The 21471-nt window shown below is 24.4% G+C and overlaps 1 protein-coding gene across 1 annotated transcript; it reads right to left on the bottom strand.

Annotated features, from left to right (window-relative positions):
- Nucleotides 1-17884: 17884 nt before the first annotated feature.
- LOC145836407 (uncharacterized) lies at nucleotides 17885-20099 on the bottom strand. The gene is made up of 4 exons (XM_082944209.1): nucleotides 19988-20099; nucleotides 19286-19390; nucleotides 18571-18687; nucleotides 17885-18092 (listed from the first exon to the last, which is right to left on the bottom strand). Exons 1-4 carry the CDS (start codon nucleotides 20097-20099, stop codon nucleotides 18043-18045), a joined length of 384 nt encoding a protein of 127 aa, XP_082800335.1. The 3' UTR covers nucleotides 17885-18042.
- Between the last annotated feature and the right edge of the window lie 1372 nt (nucleotides 20100-21471).

The raw sequence follows: 21471 nt of genomic DNA, 5'->3' as shown, positions 1-21471 counted from the left end.
GAAAAATAAATACTATCTTGTTTTATCCAACTGTAAGGTAAATATTTTTTAATTTAAACGTTGTAAAGTTAAAACTTAAGGGGACTTAGTTTAAAAATATGATTCGTCCAAGACACATTATTAATTTCAGCTTTTATAATAAATCTTTCGTTTACATATCTGCTTTAGTCAACTATAACAGATGACATATTTTGTCATACAACTTATTAAAAGTTTTCAGTCCATTATTTCACTATTGGTTAAAAAACTAGAATATGTAGTACTTTATTATGATGAGCTAAATAAGTAACTGGTAAAATAAATTAAAAACAATCTACAATTTTTTTTTGTTTAAGTATCTATGTAGCTTGATAAGCGAACATACCTAAACAAACTAACTCAGCTATATAGTTTAGCAAGTATGTTATTTTTTTAGAAGGTAAAAGTGTTAAAATAAAAAACATTCATTTATTTGCTTACATTACGCTCATTGAAATCGAACAATAAAATATTAAATTTCAAGTTTATCGCACGCGATATTTAGTCCTCTGTTAAAATACTTGACTGTTATGCAGTAAGTAGGTGTTAATTTATTTTGTAAGGCTTTTAATAACTATCATATGATTTGTTTTATTTTAAGCTTAAAACAACGACGGAAAAAAAAGTTGTTTTATAATGTTCAATTGTTTTTTCTAAACTTCATACAAGTTTATATTTTGTCAAACATTTTTATCATTGTGTTAATACTCCATTCTTTTATAGACATAATATTAATTATGAACTTATAAAAAGTACTTTATTTTCTTTTAATTTACTTTTTTGAAAAATAAAGTCCTGGTCAATAAGAAAACATTTTACTATACAAAGATATAAAAGCATAACATAGTAAAAAGGTAAAGTTAAGTTATGTGTTTACTGTCTTAAAGATTTAATTTTTGTTATTCAAACTTAAATAATTTTAGTTACATTGTTTTTAAATAGATTGGAAGTGTTTAAAAATTCTTTAAAAAGTAAAATTTAATTTTTCTATATAGATAACCCAATTTCTGCGTTTATTCTTAAATTGTTATCTTAATTACTCATATTAACTAGAAACAACAAAAACAAAACTCTGCTAAGCTAATAGTGATTTTGAATTTTAAACTCGTTTTTACTTCGTTTCATGTACTCTTAACTTGATTTTTAGTATACACTTTGTTAAATAATTTTATTATTTGCTTTGAAAACCTCATTTTTTAGTTATTAGTTTTGTTCGGTTAACGAATTTATACACATTATAACTAAATTTATATTTACAAATACTTTTTTCATTTAACAATTTGCTTTTATACTTTGCTTTTATTTTAATGACCGCTTCAAGAAAGTTTTACTTATCTGTTCCTATTTTTTAAATTTAAAATTATACTTTTTACGTCTTCTTATAAATTATAAGCAGACGCAAAAATTAAAACTCCTCATAAAATAAGTTAACAAAGCAAATTGTTTTAAGTAGACGTAAATTTTTATATAGAAATATTTAGTAAATATACTTTTGTTGTTATATGTTGTTTAAAAAAATTATTCTACTATTTTTTTTAGTATAAAAAAGGCTTGATATCAAAAACCTATATATTATAAAACATAATTCTTTTTTTTTTGTTTAAACTTTAAAAGAAACTAAAAAAAAGTTTATAGACTGATTTATATACTTGCTTGTACATAAAATTAGAAATAATAGTTTTTCCATAAAATATCATAATTATTATTTAATCTTTTTGTTTACTTAGCGATTTTTTATTTGGAATATATCTGGTGTAGATTTTAAAATATAAGAAGTAAATATGAGAAAAATCTAAATGTCTCACAAAGATAACGAAGAAGATGTTTTTTGTATCACTGGTGATAATGAGGTGGTTTATGACGATCATACTGTAGATGACCATTCATCAGGAAAAATCATTAAACAAATAAAAGGTTGAAAGACTTTCTGATAATTTATTAACTTTTCAAAACTACTTAGTTTTACTCTAGTTTTATAAGATTAGTTTAAAAGTATTGGGTTACTTGTTTGTTAAATTTATTCACTTATTAGTTTAATAATTTAACATTTTAATTAATGTTTTCAAAATAAAAATAAGTAATCAGTAACTATTCTGTTGGTTAAAGAAAAACTACTAACTGTTTTTAAAAGTAAATATATAAAAAAAGACTTCAAACACATAACATGTTGCGTCTTTATGTTTGTTTTTCCGTAATAAAATTCCTATCTAATCATATAAATTTTTCTTTTTTTTTTGAAAATTTGAAAATAAATTCTTGAAAAACATTCTAACAACTTAGTATAACTTGATAAAAAAGTTTTAAAAACAGCTTAATATTTTACTTTTATGAGAAATACTACTAGAGAAGAGAAATTTATTTAACAACATTATAATTCAAAAGTAATAACATACTTAACTGAAAACATAGCATCATAATACTTTTCATATCTTTTTTTTACTTGTTACCATGTTATAAATGTTTTTATATTTGGATAGACTATTCGGTTAAGTTTTCACCACCATCATACCAGGAAGTATTGACAACACCGAAACCAAATTCTAACGATAATGTTAACAACCGAATACCGAGCATGTTAGTAAAAATTTAATTATAAAACATTACATTTTGTGTAAACGTTTTTTTTTTTTTTTTTGGCAATAACGTAGAAATGATAGTAATGAAATACATTTAACATAATAATATTTTACATTAGTGCTTAAAGTGTTGCTTTCTTTAAACTAAACTAAGTACACAAAATATTTCATGCTAAAGTTTTAGTTTCACATGTTTTTTTTAATAATTTGCACACAATACTGTATGTGCACCTACAGTAGTATTGTTTGTTACAGCCTAACCACTTTAAAATAATATTTTAATGTACAACAAACAATAACAATTTTGTTTATTTATTTTTTAGTATAAATTGTATGAGAAAATACTTACATTGCTTACTTTAGTCGTCATTTTTCAGGAAAAGATACAGCTTATACTTATTATGTGTATTACACTTTAAACTAGTATGGTAGTGTTTGTTTTAAGTTACGTAAGCTATTAAAATATTTCTATCTTTAAAATCATTTATAGTGCAATCAAAGAACACGTGGAAAAACTAAGACTCAAAAGAGAAGCCGAATTAAATAAAAAGAAGCTTGAAAGAGAAGATAAAACAAAACCTTTGGAAATTTTATACATACTAATTAAAAGCAATAAGATTATGTTTATAATCAGCATGGTAGTTTTTGCATGTTATTTGTAAAAATATAAAAAGAAACTTTACTAAGCATTAAGAGTTTCATATGTAGTTGTTGTTTGACCTTGAAATGCGCAACATACTAAAATTAAAACAATTCATTAAAATCGTATAAACAAAACATAACTATTTAATATTAATTATAAACTTATTATAAAACTGCGTACAATTTTTTCAACGTCTTCATGACTTTTCAAAGTAATGTATAGTCCTTTTCAAACAGGATCGATAGACTTTTATTAATAGGGATTTAAATGTATTTAATGTGTCGCATTGTTATTACTCCATTTGCATAATATTAAGAGTAAAACAAATTCTAAAAAGTTGCCCAAAACTGCAATTTCAACTATGCAGGCTAAAAGTGTTAAGATAAGAATATAAATGAAATTACCAAAACAAAAGAAATCAAATGCATTATCCGTTTTTAACCAACGAAGTTATAAACTTTTGTAATATAAAAAACCATAAAAAATTAGTTAGAGCAAAACTTAAAACAAAAAACGAAAAGTAAAAACAGTTGTGCATGCTAGTTTTAGATGAAGCCAAAATGTACTTTTTTGTTACGTAATACTTACACTATGTTTTTCAGTAGGTTTTATTTCTAAACAAACTGTTTGCTGCTTTGAAAATTATTGAATGTTTAAAAAATTCTTTCCAATTATCGTTTTTAACTAAAGTATTTATATTTAGCAACTTAAGTAACTTAGTGCTGTAGAACAGGGGTCGAAAAACTGTGGCTCGCGAGGTAGTTTTTAGCAAAAAACACACCTTTGTATAAAATATAAAACTTAGGGTAAAAATTAAATTTAGGTTTATAATTTACAAATCGCTGTACACTGATATTAAATAATTCGTTATTTTCATATGTTTTTAGTTTAAAATATAATTTTGTATAAGTTTATAACAGGGGTCGGCAGCCTTTTGTAGCTCGCGGGCCAAATTTCCTATGAAAAATTGTTCCCGGGCCGCATAGTTTAGAAAAAATCTATAAGGGCCGCGTTTATTTAAATTAAGTTCTAGTAAATAGTATAAAAGTGTTATTTTAGATAAAAATATGACAAGTTTGAAACGTAGACCACTTATTAGGAGTATTTATTGAGTTAAGAGCCCAATTGTAAGTTTTTGTTACAAAATCTTTAATTTTTATTGTTTTAAAAATGTATATTTTGTCTGAAAAGGAGCTTGCGGGTCGCAGATTTTGACTTTGAGGGCCATGTATAGAATTATACTGCACGTAGAATGACAATTATGACTAGAAGTACATACTCAAGCTTTTTATTTGTACTTTTCAAGGAGATGTTAAACAAAAACAGGTTTGCACAGAATACTATTTAAAAAGTCTAAATAAATATCACAGGAAGAGTCATATCGTTTTGAAAAGATACGAAACATTTTACCTAAATACGAGTTTTTGGCTATGAAACTCGGGTTTGATCCTGTTGTGCTACGACATGCAAATGTTAGAAGTATACTTCAAAGTATAAAAGAAATTTTTTTTTTAATATCATTGCAGGCAAAGTTAACATTTTTAGTTTTAGTTTATGGTTAGAAATTTTGTTTTAAATTAACCTATTAAAAATATTAAACTTGGTTTATTTTAAATAATGAAATACCTAAATTATATTAAAAACAACTGTTTTTAAACAAAACAGTCTAATAGAAAATTAATTAATTCGATTAATTTTATTGATTAATTTATAGTATCTAGTTTCAGTTTTACTGATAGATACATTTAGATATTGCTTTTTTTTTCAACATGAACGAAATTTAAATTTTTTGTATTATTTTTACTAAACTAGTCTAATAGTACTTATAAAATTTAAGACGATAAAAGAATTTCAAGAAATGTTTCATGTTTAGCTTTTTTTTTTATTACACATGAAAAAAGTAAAGAGCTAGTAGAGTTAAGTGGATTACAAAATATTTGTGAAGAAACCTCCAAATTTGATAAAGTTCCGAAATTGTTTTTTATTAAGGTAAGCTTTGTAACGGTAATATAAAAACTCGAACGTAGTATACTTGTTAAATGATACTTTAAATAAAATTTTGCCACTTTGCTTTTTGGTAAAATAGTTGTAGTTCTAAACTTAAAGTTTTAGGAGATAAAACTTTATACATTTGAATTTATTATTAAATAAAATAAAAAAGCTAATTGGTTACAAAAAGAGATACAATTTTATAGTATATAAGTCCAGTTAAATAAAATCAATTCTAAAACAACAACTCCAGCGCTATTCTGTAATGTAAGCCACAAAGTTAAAACTATTTAACAAAAAATAAATAATTGTTAGTTGATAAAGACGAGAAGCAAGCTTCAAAAATTTATATTTTTTTATATAAAATGGTTGTATAATTTATATGAAACTTGTTTAAAGGCTTGTAGAGGTGGTATACTAGAAGAAAACAAAAGTTTAAATAAAACTCTTTCAGACGAAATTTCAAATATAAATATTGCAGAAACTATTATAGCATACTCTACAATTTTAGGTACGTTTATAAATAATACTGTATATGTTTAAAAATTTCGTGTTTTAAAAAATGTCGTGTTTTAAACTTTGATATTTACTGTTTTTAAGTAGAGATTGTTTTAAAAGTATACTAGTTCGTTGATTTTTGCTTTTAACACTTTAGTTTTTATTTTATTTTCCATTACATTTTTCATTTTCCACTTAGGCTTTGTAGAATTTTTAAAGCAATTTTCTTAAATTATAAGAAATATTTCATTATTTATACAAAATTCATTCAACATTTTATTTTCATGTAGGTAAACAAAACAAATAAACCGTTTCAAAAAATAAAACAATACTTTATCATTCGTAGGTCCTGTAAAGGAAACTAGTGAAGTAATAATGTCGTCATTTGCTGATGTATTGTTTCAAGCCATGTTATGGCATGTAGATCTGGAAGAATTTCCTAAGGTTGATATACTCTGTTTAAAATATAAATTAAACTAAAACACAAACTATCGTGATGAAATTGTTCAATCGGTCACTAAACAAACAAACACTTAACTTTATATTTCATCTTAATACAAATCTGTTTTAAAACATAAGACAAATAGTGCTTAGATTAGATTATGTAGACTAACATAATTTTTTTTATCATATTAGCAGATTTTTATTGAAAAAAGGTTAAACTTTGGCGAAAGTGTCAAACTGATTAAAGTAGTATACATTTAAACAGTTTTTCATTCACAAATAAGTTATACTATTGAAAAAATACAATTTAATTGATTTCCATCTCGCCTTAAAAATCAAAAACTACAGTTTTCTAAACAGTTCAGCGATATTTTTTCAAATTATTTGTATTAAGTACGTTTACTGGTTAATAAAAATTACTGTTTAAAGTCTAGTACCGTGATATTTTTAAACTTATTGTCTTTTACTAAGTTTTAAACTCTTTTTAAAGCAACTATTTTATCAAAATAAACAAAAGTTAGTAGACAAAACTGAAGAAAACAAAGCACCGATTAGTATTAAGGATGATAGAAATAATTAATAACTAATAAAATAGACTAAAAAACAAAGCGTAAATTGCTATTTATTACACTTGTTTTAATAATGTTCATAAAGTTTTAAATTTAGTTCACTGTAGTGATAGTATTAAAAAAAATATTTAGCTTTTACCTTCTTTGTATAAAACCTTTTTTTAATACCTTTGAAGGTACTCGAAAATATTATTAATTAAAAACCTATCTGAAGGAAAGTTTTTGTTTATTTAGAAGTATAAAGAGACAACTTGTTATCTTTTTAGATTCTGACAAGAGTGAACAATGATGTTTCACGAGATAAAATAAAGGTGAAAGACATAAATGGTAAAATATACAGTGTTAAACAAATGTCAAGTTTTCGTAATAGTTTCTCAAAAAGAATTTTATTTAGAAAATGAAAATGTTTATAAACTTTAATATGTTTTTTTTTTGCATGCTTATTAAAAAAAAGTAAAATATCTTAAACATTAATTTAAATGGAATTAGTTAGCCAATATATATTTTTTTCTTCTAAGCTTTGATGTTTTTTAGACGTTACATACTAACCATTTCTTAACATAAATTGCTGTTTGGAAATATTTTTTTGCCCATATTAAAATCTTTAACAAAAACAAATTTTGAAAAACTTAAAAAAGGTCAAAGTATTATTAAATTTTTTATATCTATTTTTTTAAAGCAAATTTTATAGTATGTAAGCATTATTTTCTATTTTTAATCGTTTTGGGTTATATTATTCATTTCAAAAATTTATTTTGTTTTTTAAATTTTTTCGGCGAAAAAACTTAAGTTTTAAAGGCCTGTTTGATATACTTAGTATTTGCTACTACAAACAAGTAAAAGTTAGAAAAAAAAAACTTTTTAACTGAACAAGTAATTAGTTTGGGTTGTTTGATAAAAGTTCTTTAACGGTCTTACTTAGAAATAAATAAAAGTTACTTAAAGTTTTTATTGGTTATACATTAAAAATTGTTTTTTTTCTATTTAACTTTAGATTCGTATTATAAAATTGTTACTACTAAAATAAGTTGTGTGTTGTCTTTAAAAGATAAAATATTTCCCGAAAAATATACAAGTATAGAAATAAATAAAATTTCCGAAAAAAATAAAAATAAACAAGTAATCTACCTAAACAATTATTAATTAAAAATTAGTAATTTAGTGACTTCTTTACAACATGAAAACTAATTTTTTATAAAGGTTCCATACTGTTATTGTATTTTTTTACTATTATTGATATGATTAAGCAATATATTAATGAAAATAGCCAAAATTTAAACAAATTCAATTATCATACTTGTAATTTGTTACAAAATAATCATGTCATTTTAGGTCGTTTACATAAAACTTTACAAGTTAAAGTAATTCGTCACCATAATAATTAATAATAAAAAGTCAGTTTACCCGGCCGTCTGTTGCTTACCCCTACTATACGTAGTTTACAAACAACCTTAAAATCAGCGCAGTAGTGAAAAAACTTAAACAATTTACAGTGTTTTCCTAAATGCACTTATGTCACCGGTGCAAAATTGTCACCGGTTGAGTTGTGTCACATTTGCGAATTTGTGCAAACATGGCGCTTAAGAATTAATTTTCAGCTAAATAGTTCTTTTTTAGTTAAGTTTTATTAGTTTTTAGGGGTGATTTGAAAATTTCGATCTTATTTAGTATAATTTTGTGGAAAAAATACTTTTATTTTAGTTCGAAATTAATCAAAGTATGTTGTTTTTTAGTTTATTTTATATTTTTTAAGACTTAAAATTTTTATAAAAAAACAAAAAGTCAATATACATATATATATTTTGGTTTAATGAAATAAAATACTTAAACTGCTTGATTAACTTTGCTAAATTAGCTTTTTTGTATAAACGTTACTAAGTCTTGTGATACTAAGTCTTGTGATACTAAGTCTTGTGATACACGGAAGTTTACAGTAACTATAACTTTTTGAATTAATTTACAAAAATATTTTAACAGGAAAAATCGTTCAAGTTTTTTTAAGTTACATTACGCTTCTAAAATTAATTTAAGTTTTAAAATGTTATAGTAACTTAACTAAAGAACTACTAGTTTTGAAATGCGCATCTTTTGCTCTTTCAAACAAGCTTATTGTAGTTTATAAGTATTTTTAAGCATTTTAAAAGATTTATGTTAAGGTTGTAAGCTAATTAATCTGTTTGGTATTTGTTATTTTTGTTTTATAGTATAGCTTTAACTTTATAAAAAGTTAAATACTGTTCGATGTAATTTTTAAATAAACTTTGTCATAGTTTTCCCAGTTTCATAGTATGCTTAAACTAATTCAGAAAACAAAATATGAGTTGAGACTTTTTATGTTTTTGATCCATCAACGCTCTATCAATTATGTTTTTGAATAAAACAACCAAATATTTAAAATATTCGTTTTAACTAAAATTTTAAGTAGTTACGCTGTTAAAAATATTTACTTAAACAAAAGTTAAAATTGAAATCTTACAACTTAAAAAAAAATATGACAAAATTTATCTAAATAACAAAATTAACAATTTTGAAACTTCTTACAAGTTTTAGAATAGCACACATTAAAAAATCACTCTTTAAGTAAATTCAAAGAACGTTTTAAATAACACATCTACTTTCTAAAACAACAAAATAACAAAATAAAACTTTTTATTGTAAAATTTTACTTTATGCACATTTTTGCTACCGTTTTATATAATCAGGAAATTTGTATGTTTCATTACATAAGTGGTCTTTAAGTTAATGATTTCTAATTCTAAAACAAGTATTTAACTTTTCTTTTAAAACGTTGTGACTATTTTTTGAGACTTGTTTATTATAGTTTTAAATTTTTAGCAACCAGTAAATATGCTTAAATGTTTTATACTTTTATTACAATGTGCTTTTTAAAGGTCATTTGTTAAAAAAGCCATATGATATATAAAAATTTAAATATTAAGCTTCAAATTTAAAAACTATTTGTTTGATCTCGTGTTTTAAATTAAGTAATCGTAGAAAGTTTAAACACAATTATTAAAATTTTTTATTCTAAAACGTAGACAAATATGTTTATTTTTTTGAATATTATTATTTTGAACTAAAAAAGAATATGAATTCTGTTGTTTTTTGAAAATACAATATAAAAAATCATACTTGTTGTTAAAGTTTAAGTATCCGATAAGATATTAATAAACTAAGTGAAAAAAAAAAGAATCTATATGAAATAGTTTCAGATTAACTAATCTTTGGTTATAAATTATTCATTACTAATATCAAATACATTACATTATTAAAAGTTTATTTTAAATAAAAAGATCCGTTGCATAAGCGTTTACTTAATATCAACTGATTACTATACTGACAAATTTTATTGCATTAACTTAAGCTATTAATAGTTTAAAATGTAAAATTGAAATAAATGTATTAAATATATGAAAGCCGAAAATCGAATAAGTATCCAAAGCAAAATATTTTACTCGACGCTTGAAAGGCAAACAGAATTGAGTTATATGTGATATAAATACACAATTTTTGGTGCGCTTTTAGGTAATTAAGTTTAAGGCTGTTTTTTATGATATGCTTACATTTTAGCTGATTCTAAAAATCTTTTTTGAGTGTTTCTCAAATCCGTAAAGCTTCAGTTAATGCTCTATTTTTATTTGCCTAAGTGAATTTTATATTGACGCAAACAGACTAACAAAAACAGAATCTTGTGACATTCAAACATTACTTAAAAGTTAGGCTTTGTCGTTTTCAAGCATTTGAATAATAAGTTGAATATAGTCGATACTTGTTTTTTTTAATCACATCTTAATTTTGTGTGTATTTAAGTTTTATTATCTCAGTTTATAGATTTTATTTCATTGAGCAAAAATTAACGCAGTTAAGCTTTATGCTATATGCAGTTCAACTATAATAGCTTACTAGAAAATAAAATAACCTAATTTAGTTATTACGAATTTTTTTTACTAGCTCTAAAGATATCAAAATTATTTAGTATCTACAGGACTTCATTAAGTACTTATTTTTTCGTTTTTAATAACTACATTAGTAAAAAAGCAGTCAAAACATTAATTTAACCTAGTAAAAAAAATTTCTTTTTTTTGTAAAGTAAAAGTAAGAATTATAATTTTTAAGCTGTAAAAATCTCTGCTAGATGTTACGTTGTTTAATTTTAATCAAACTTAAAATATTTTAGCCCTTTTGAAAAAGTTAAAAAAAAACTTGATAGTAAAACTATAATTGTATGTTGAAGCAGCTACAATCATATAAAATTACTTGAAAAGTTATAGATAATTGTGACTTTGTGAAACTATTTAACTAGAGCCACTTTTAAAGCTTATTTAATAAGGCTATATTATGTTTTTATTTTTACCTTTGTTTAATTTTCTTTTTTTAGAGTTTATGACGTGTTTTTATTAAAAAAGTTATTTTTGTCGACTAAAGTTAACGATAAAACCTATAACAACATATTTTTATTAAAAAATTGTAGTTACTACATTTTATTAATACAGTCTATAATTTTTGTTTTCAAATTTTAAATACAATTTATCTTCTGAATCAGAACATTATATTATGATGCGTTTTCAGTTAGTAAAAACATTTAAAAGCTAACGATAAAACCTAATATATCATAAAACTTTTTCTCAATAATGAAATATTACTTCACCTATCGAATAGTCTAAAATTTTTCTTCATTATAAGAACATATGTCATTTTTATTGCACACAAAAGCAAAGTCTAAAGATTATATTTGTTTAAACAACTTGAGCAAATTCCAGCCGGAATTATGCAAATTTCATCTCGCAGGATTGTCACCAATCGATTATAATCGATTTGTGTTTATTAAAACAAATTTGCTTATAATGTTTTCAAGTGATTACAAAACAATCACAAAACTATTACTCAGCAAAAATTAACAATATGGCATGTTTTGTCATGTGTATTAGATTGACATTGTCTTTTTAATTGATTTTAGTTGTGTATAAACTTTTGAATTCTTCTTAATTATAACTTTGCGCCAACTAAAACATTTAATTAATAAGCAAATTTAATAATCAGTGGCTTAAGCGTTTATTACAGTAAAAGAGACTAAAAACTTTTATACTTATACTTCCAAAGTTTAAAATATATTTTTATACTATATATATTAAAATATAAATTTTTATAAAGTAAAATATTAAGTATATTCTTGGTTCAGGCAAAGTAACTACCTACGTTTTATAAGAATCGATTCAAATTAAAAACATTTATGTTCTAATTCATGTTTGAGGGCAAATTTATATTTTGAAGTTGGAAGCTTTTGTTTGCTGATATTTATAGTTTGTTATACTTATTAGAACAATTAAACTAGTATGACCAAGGTTTTTAGAAAAAAAAACGGTAAAAAAATATTATTTTAACAAAAACCTTTAAACATTATCTAAAGTATGTTTGAAAAGTTAAGAAATAGTTTCCTTATTGTTTTTTTTTTCAATTACATAATTTAAATGAACAAAATTATACTTTAAATCTGTAATCTCTAGTAGTTTAAGTGAGGAATGTAATAGTAATAAATTTCTCTTATACAGTTTTTAAAAAGTAATAACTTGCTTTTTCCGTTTTGTTTAGGTTTTTACTATTAGGAAACTGATTTGTAATCTTTTACAAATGACATCTTTGTTACGTGTTAGGTTTTGTTTCTGAGTCAACTTCAAAAAACGTCTTCTGTTTCTAAAGGTTAAAGTGACGCAACAACAAACACAAATCTCAAGTGCAATCAATCTGACAGTGACGTCATAGTTCAAAGCATGCTGATAACCTTTTTGGTGCATCGATTGGCAAATATTGGTGTTCGGAAACTGGTACGTATATAAACACATGTGTATTTGAAATTAGAACATAATCTCGCTAGAATTTACTAAACGTTGCGAACATGTGTTGGCTGATCACTTTATTCCCGACATTGAGCTTAAATAGTTTGTAATATTTTAGTTAGCAACTAACTTCTGTTTAAAGCAAAATTTAACACTAATAGGTTTCACTAGTTTATAGTAAACGCTTTTACAGAAATAGATGTTTATGAAATTACCGAGTAGTTTTGTTAACGTGTGAATTTGTTGTTTTCCGCATTAATATGATTAAATTAGTTCCGTCCGTTTGAATTAAAAGTATTCCTTTCTTGTCGAAAATAATTTAAGAGCCAAATAAAATTTAACACGGTAATTGTTTTATAAACGACTGTACTGGCTTAATTTTGAGCTAGATGCTTTAAGGGCTAAAACATGTTTAAAGCAAATTATATAGTACTAAATTAAAATTATCATCAACAGATTCTTTGTTTCTGTATTTTTTATTTTTTATAACGTAATTACACTTGTTGGAGGATTTTTTTAGTACTAGGTATTCAATTACGTAAATCAAACTTTAAAAGGTTTCAATAAAACAATTTGTAAAAGAATTACTTTTTTGTAGACGTAAAGCTACAAGCTGTTTTATAGAGATAAATTTAGCTTTTTTAGTAACAGAAGTGTATATTATTTATAGTGCATAAAACAGTACAAATTAACTGCTTTAAAGGTTTATTAATACTGTGTTAATTTAGTTATATTTCTACAAAGGTCATTTTCATAAAAACCATTTAAAACCTTTAAGAATCAAAATTTTTGTTACCATTTCTATACCGCATTTCAGATTAAAAACCCTTGAAAAAAACAATATAAAAATGGACTCTAAACTGTTATGGTTATTAAGTGTTGCGCTGTTGTCAGTAGCAACCGACGGTTCCCCGACAAACTCACAATCCGAACACTGGTTCTACACTGGCTTCCTTGACGCCAGGGACATTTCCCACTCGGTGAAGGAAATTTTTGAAAACTACGTTAGTGTTGCGTCAAAATGAAAAAGTTGCACGTTTCAGTAACTTCTAAAAACTCTTAAGTTTTTGTTAAAAGAGAAATTAGTATTTATAAAATGATAAAGATATTTTCAAAAACATCAGAAATAAATATTCAAGAAGTAACAATTTAAAATGCATGTATTTGTAACTGTTGATCATATCTACTTAAATTTAAAAATAAATTCAGGTTGTTTTATGTTTGTTAATACCTTATAGTACAGTCAAAAAGTAAAAAAAAATCATTTAGATAAGGAACAACATGGAATGTGGGGATGACAACTTGCAAAGATGCAAAGAAAATTTGACAAGTCTCAGGTTGACCACACTACCCGAGAAGAGAAAGCTAAATGCTGTTAGTTGGTGTTAATTTGTATAAAAACAATAGAATAAAAAACATATGTAAAGCGTTTGTATGTATTCATATTAGTCATGAAGAATTTAACACTTGAAAAGTTAATTAGTATAGATTGTGTTTAAACGAAGTAGAATTATTATTTTTTCTCACAAATAAAAACATAAAACGTATTTATAGCTTAACATTAAAAGTAAAAGCATCAAAATTAGTAATTGAGTTAACTCGCTTGTATGACCTAGTAATTACAACTAATAAAAATAAAACGTACTGTCTGCTGAAACTAATAAATTTCAATATTGTAGAACCTAAACTGTCAAGTACAATATTACCAAATAAAATCAATACACTTGGTAGAGATGTTTTAAGTATAACTATTGATAATGTTTTTGAAGTTTAATTTTTTTATTATTTAAAGCTTTAAACTACATAAATATTTACCATAAACTAAAAGTATAGGTTGAATTAAATGTTACTCATTTAAATTTATCTACTTTTTTTGTACATTGGAGTATAAATTTTTTTTTACATTAATGAATAGTTACGTCACATTATATGAAGCTTGTCCGATGCAAAATTTTTCTTTTTGAAACTTGGTTTTCTTTTAGATAGAGTTTGTACAACGAAATAATATTCTAAATATTTTCTCATCGAGTTACTTTCTATCAATTTAACTGAGCAAACATTCATGTAAAAATAATAAAAAACAGTTAAAAAACAAGTAATAAAAAACGAATTTTCTATGATTCTTCTTAAACATAAATATCTGCTAAAACATATAATTATTAGTTTTCAATTAAAATAATAATTTAATGTCACAGAAAAACTTAACAGTCACACAACTTCAACCACAGTTACTACGTTTTTAAAGAACTCTAGACAGTTATTAAATTTGAACCGTTTAAACTTTGAAATTGTTCACAGAACACGTTCGACAATGAGTGGAAAGGCATCGTGGAGTCGCAGGTGAGAGGAATCAGAGTTTTCGCCAAAATTTTGTCCGATTTGGTGGAACACAACAAGCAGGTATTCGACGGTCGTGTCGGAGAAAGAAAACAGTTGAACAAACTGGAGGAAATCGCAAATGACCTTAAAAACATGATCGAACCACTGGCCGATAAGGTACTTGTTTTATTAGATATGCTAACGAAATTAATTGCTGTTCAAAATAATCAAAAGTTTTAAACTTCAGATTTAAAGTTAAAGAGAAAGATTAAACTCTAATCAGACTAAAGTTTTAATGTTCGTATTACAAACAATGCTGTTGTAAACTTTACATCAATCATGCTATTAAATTTTTTTCCAACAAAAAAGAAACCCATCAGTAAATATTTGTATTTTAATAACAAAATTTAAAAGCAGTTCATGTTTTTGTTGATTCGCTATGTAATAGCTTTAATAATATAAAGATTTAAACCATATGAAAAATGTTTAAATACTATTCAACTAACTATGAAAAGCTATTTTTTGTCTTTACTTGAAATTTTATTAACTAATAGCATTAATAACTAAGTTGATGAAAAGCTTTAGCTGAAACTGCACTGTGCCTTATTTTTTATTCAAACAACTTATAATACTAACGATCAACACATTATGACGTCACAGCTCGGGGAGGAGTATTGCGTAACCGCTCCGGTCGACTTGGCAACGGAGGCCCCGTGCGAGATCTGCACCCGACCCCATCTGCCCTCCAAACACCTGGAAGTGGTCAGGAACTACCAGTTCCTCAAACAGCTCACGGATTTCGTGGACCAGTTCAAGAAGACGCTCTTCGTTCTCGCGTGGAAGCAGCCCAAGGAAGAGACCCGATGCCCCCAGTAAATCCCCCTGGTTACCATGGTAAATTTCCCCAGTTACCACGGTAAACATTATAACATGCAACTTACTAACGATTTCTTTCTCACGCTTTTCAGCCCGTGTAATGGTTTCACAAAACTAGAATCTAAAGTTTGAGTGCAACTTTTATTTGTTTGTTCATTTTTATTTATTGATGTCAAATGTGACGAAGTTCATATATGTTTTTGATTTTAATGCCTGTTAGTTTTCTATTTTTTCAATAAACTTCCTTGCATTGACTAGCATAAATAAAAAGTTTATAGTTTTTTTTATAGTTTTTTAAAGTACAGCTATGTTTTTAACTTTAAAAACAAGTTTAGCTAATCATGATTTTATTTTATTCTAAGCTGACTTATAAACTATTAAGAAAACTTACAAAACCTTAATAGTATCATTTTAGTAAATAAAGAAAATTAAAAGGCGATCAACTATATTATAACGTTATAATCTAATTTTTAATTAAACAATTAACTAAACCGGGTATTACCCCTACTCTAAGAGTTTTAGACTAATATAGAATAACTATATTATAACGTTATAATCCAATTTTAAATAAACAATTAACTAAACCAGGTATTACCCATTATCTGAGAATTTTTGATTAGTTTGATATATATTAGTTTAACAATTTGTTAGTATTTATGTAACATATTATTTTATTGTAGTTTGTAATCTTAATTTATAAATTTTTATACACTGTATTACTTAAAATTTTGTATACTTAGTTGTTTATCACTAACTTTTAGTTATTTTTGCACAGTATTTTGTTGATAATGACTAATGGAAAGTCGAAACGTCGTCATGCGAATAAATTTTCAAATTAGAATGTGTTTTTTACTGAATTGGTATTTAAAAAAACTGCAGTATCCCCACCTGTTTTTTAATTCTTTTTTGTTAATATTTTCACATATTTTTTATCTTTTTTAGACAATTTAACTGTAGTTACTACATGCTATGTACAAATAATAATAAAAAATATGTTAAATGTTACGTTTAATAAAAAAATACTTAAACTTCATTCATAAGTGTTAAAAAATCTATTATATATCATAAATAATCTAATATCTATTTCGAATGCCGTAATTCAATAGTAAATTTTTAATTCTTTTCTTAAGCTAACTTTTGAAAATCGTTAAATAGCTTTTCTAATTGAAGTTATGGAAATACTTTCGTCAAAGGAACGTTGTAATAAGCATCACAACTTAGTTAATATAAAATGCTTACAACGCTATTTCAATAAGAAGTAATGTGAAAAAACAAAAAAACTGATCATTAGAACATTTGCATTTTTAAATGATGTTATTCAATCAAACAAAAGTATGTGTTTAGGTTATTAGACAAATTAATTAATGAAGTAAAATGTGTTAATGTGCTTTTTAATTTAAACTTTGAAAACTTATAAAGCAGATTATAACAATTATCTACATTTGTTAAAAAACAATAAAGTATTTAAAAATTAAGTAAAATGAAAAGTTTAAGGGATGGATCTAATAAAAAACATAATACTACTAATAAGAAACGAACATTAAAAACATTACAAGTAAGTTTGTTCAATTCAGGATTGAATAGCAATGATATTACATATATGATTTGGTTTTAAGAAAACAAGTAAAGATATCTCAATTACAAGAGGATAAATAATGAATTTATTCTTTAAAGAATTTAATTTACAAAATAAGTTTCGGTCAAAGACCTCGTAGGTGCTTAAATAAATCTTATTCAAATAGAATTTTTCGATTTAATTTTTTTTAGAAATCAAAAAGAACTTTCTACTTTAATAAAATTTATTTAAGCACTGACGAGGTCTTTGACCGAACCTTAGTTTGTAAAATAAATTCTTGATAGAATAAATACAAGTAAGTTTGTTTAAGTAGCGTATTTTAGTGGGAAAAACATATGAGGCTAAACAAATTAATAAAAATGTTAAAGTATTTCCTTAACCGATGTTTTGTATTTATATATATTTATAAAAAGTAATGTAAATTACTTTATAAACAGCTTCTTAAAACTTTTTAAATAAGTTTTTGTTGAATAATTACCAAACCTTAAATAAAAATGTTCAAGACCAATAATACAAACTATTTTAATTAAAAAATCCGTCATTAGAGCACCCATAAAGCTTTAAAAAAATAAAAGCATTTTAATAAAAACTGTTTTGCATTCTTAAATATAAAATCATTCAAACTTAGCTAGAAGTGTTACATAAAAAGAATGCAAATACTAAAGAATAATATAGTTTTACTTAATAACACGAAACTGTTTTATCCTAACTCCAATTCTTCGTAAACTTCTTGTTGTTCTTTTTTTTTCGCTGCAAGGTTGTTTTTATTATAAACTATAACCACTTACTTTAGTTTGATAATGCTAAAACATTTACATTATTGATAGTCTAACTATTTTTAGCTTCGAAGTTTATAATATTTGTAATTTTAAGTTTTATGATACCATTACTCACAAACTATAAAAAAAAAATGTACACTTATTGTTTATTTAAGTCACGTGAAGTTTTTTAACTAACAACAAAACAAAATTTAAAAAACAAACTCACTGATACTGTGCAATTTACTAAAAATACTTAAAAAATCAAAATACAAACTATATAAGCAACAAGTCATTCTACTGTTGCTTTTAAAGTAACAAATAATTATTTGTTCCAAAAATAAATGCAAAAAAAGTCTTTTTTTACTTAACTTAATATAATTTTTCTATAATACCGTAAACTTTAAACTTTTATGACAATTTTGTTACTAAATTAGCATCGATTTGATATTTCTCGAAACTAAACTTACATTCGGCTTCAACACGAAGTTCTTTTACTTCTGCTCCTTTTGTCACCTTCACCATACCAATACTAAACTCCTTAGTTTTTGTATTTTGTGGCAAGTTTTTCACTAAATCTTTGTCTTCTGTAAATAAACAGCTCAGTTTTAAAGTTTTTGATAATTAGTTTAAATTTACTTTAAGTTTTTTTTTATCAAAACTTATTTCAAACCCAAAACAAATATACCAGTTAGTAAAAAATACAAAACTAATCAAATATGAATGAAGTGCGATAGGAATTAGCGGTTTTGAACCAATTTTTAAAATATCTAAGTTGAACTATTTTAAATATAAGAAGTATATTGTTTTGTTAACTAGTCTACAAGTTTGATTTTAGTAAACTTTATATGGTTTGTTTTTTAATTCACTGCCTGTTTGCGAATTGATCAAAAATATTAGTTGATAAATTAATGTAATTATAAATTTTCAAACAAAAACTTTTAACTTATTTTTTTTTACTTCTAATCAAGATGTAATGTAGGTAGATTACCTTTAAAATATACATTTTTGCAACTAAAACGAATCAACATATTTTTGACTTGACAAAAACAGTCTAAAAATAAAATTAGTTAAAACAATATTGAGCTATTACAAAACTTAAAAATTACTTAATTGTATTTAATGTCGACTAGAAAAACTCATGTTACATTTTTCAAACCAAAATAATAGTATAAAACGTCACACCTTTGTTGGTGAAAGTCAACTTGTCCATTTTAGCTCCTTCTACTACAACACCCCCTGATGTGACACTTTCCGTAGCGTTTAACTTCTTAAGGCCTTGCAAATTTGCTGAGAACATATATTTCATCATATTTTAAATTATCGCTTATGTATATTACTAAGTTACTTTAGTTACGAGATATAAAATTACTATTCTATAAAAAAGGTCAAACGCTACTTTACGTAGGTCTATATTTTAAATAATGCATGTACTACATAACTATAAGATTTTCGAACGATACAAATTTGTTGGAAAATAACAATAATCCTAATTGCAAAAAAAAAACTTGCTTTAACAAACTGGCGTATGTTTCGTTGAGATAAAGCAGTAGGACAGTTCCACAGTGTTTTTCTATGAAGCTTTCAATTAAATTAAAAAAAATCTTAGAAGCTTCATGAAAAACTTCGTTAAACTGTGTCATTGGATCAACACAGAGTAGTATACGCCGTAAAAATAAAGTAATTATTTTCTTCATTGTAGCTATTTTTTGTATTTTAATTTAAACACTTATCAATAAGTAGTTGGAAGTTAGGACTTTTTTTTATTTATGTTGAAGTTAAAACTAAGACTTTAAGTTAAGTTTTTTTATCTAAATGCAGTTCTACGACTTTTCATGAATTTATTCGTAGTTTAAACAATACTATAACAATTTCAATTAAACTAACGAAATGGCTGGCTTTCAATGTCTGCCGATGTAACTCTACTGTCATCGTCAATACTTACAACACTGAACTTCGCAGTTTCAGCTTCTACAATTTTTTCACTTGATTTTTCCATTGTGTATGTTTATAAACTTTAAGTAGTCAATTAATGTTAGATATTTAGCCCAATCTAGAACTAATACAGCAAACAAGTAATCTTAATCAAGTATTTATAAGCTCATAGACGTATTTGGTATAAATCTTACGTTTGTTCTTGTATGATTAAACTAAAGTATAAAACCAACATCTAAGCGTTTATTAGTATAATTAAAATTTCAACTGTCTATTAAAAGAAATAAAAAATAGACTGAAAATTATGACACTTAAATATCAAACAACTGCACACTTGCATTAAATTATAAAGATAATTAGTTATCTATCAAAAAGCAAAGGAGTTGCACTTTTTTTGGGACTTAACTCTTAAAGTACCTTTAAACTTTTTTTTTACTTTATTTTATTGTTTCTAAAAGTTAAATACACATTAAACTAAAATAAATCAAAAACATCTTAAAACCTAAAAGTAACGCAATCTCAAAACGAGTTTTTAAAAGAATAACAAAATTTAAAATAGTACAACTTACCAACAAATTTTTAACAACTAACTCTTAAAACTTTATTAATCTAACTACGAATAAATTCATGAAAAGTCGTAGAACTGCATTTAGATAAAAAAAATTTAACTTAAAGTCTTAGTTTTAACTTAAACATAAATAAAAAAAAGTTCTAATTTTCAACTACTTATTGATAAGTGTTTAAATTCAAATACAAACATTAGTTACAATGAAGAAAATAGCTACTTTAATTTTACGGCGTATGTTACTCTGTGTTGATCTAATCAATAAATGAAAGAAATTTTTTTAAAGAAAAGTTGCAGTTTTTTTCTAATTTTGCAGAGTAGAGAATTTTCGTTCAGTAAATATTTACGCAAGTAACGTTGCAACTTTATATTTGTTATTGAGGTGTAATTACCCCAAGGTTAGCCACAATACATTGAAATATTACGCATTTGAGTGTGTAAGTTTGAAAACCTTTTGATGATTCATGCTGTTTTGTGGTTACTTTTAAAACAATAACTATTGTTAAGAATATTATAACGTTTTTTAAACTTCAACTAAATTTATTTTATATGCGTACTTTGGTGTAGAACCTATTAAAAATCTGATACTTAAATCTTTTTGTATTGTTTTTCAAATACTACATTTGCAACATGTTAAACTTTCTTTTTTTCTTTAAACTAATCAAAAATTAAACATAATAAATTTAGAATTTTTTGCTTAAAACTTACTTTTTTAAGTCATTTGTTTCAATACATTTGGTTAACAACTTGCTTAGTTTAGTTCACGAATATTTCTTTATAAATTCAATCAAAACTTTTATTTATTTCATTTTTCATTTTATAATATTTTAGACTTTAAACAACTAGTTACATCTTTTCATGAAAACTAATC

This window comes from Thalia democratica, chromosome 5, assembly GCF_965202585.1.
Source record: "Thalia democratica chromosome 5, ktThaDemo2.hap1.1, whole genome shotgun sequence".
In the NCBI taxonomy this organism is placed as follows: domain Eukaryota; kingdom Metazoa; phylum Chordata; class Thaliacea; order Salpida; family Salpidae; genus Thalia; species Thalia democratica.
Note: the sequence above shows the minus strand (reverse complement) of the source record. Positions and strands in the feature narration are given on the sequence as shown.

What these genes read in the sequence shown, in the direction of transcription:
- LOC145836407 (XM_082944209.1), bottom strand. Translation starts at nt 20,099, where the DNA reads ATGGAAAAATCAAGTGAAAAAATTGTAGAAGCTGAAACTGCGAAGTTC. An exon ending in CATTGAAAGCCAGCCATTTC is followed by an intron (nt 19,391 to 19,987) that starts GTTAGTTTAATT and finishes ATATGTTCTCAG; the next exon opens with CAAATTTGCAAGGCCTTAAG. An exon ending in GTTGACTTTCACCAACAAAG is followed by an intron (nt 18,688 to 19,285) that starts GTGTGACGTTTT and finishes GTTTATTTACAG; the next exon opens with AAGACAAAGATTTAGTGAAA.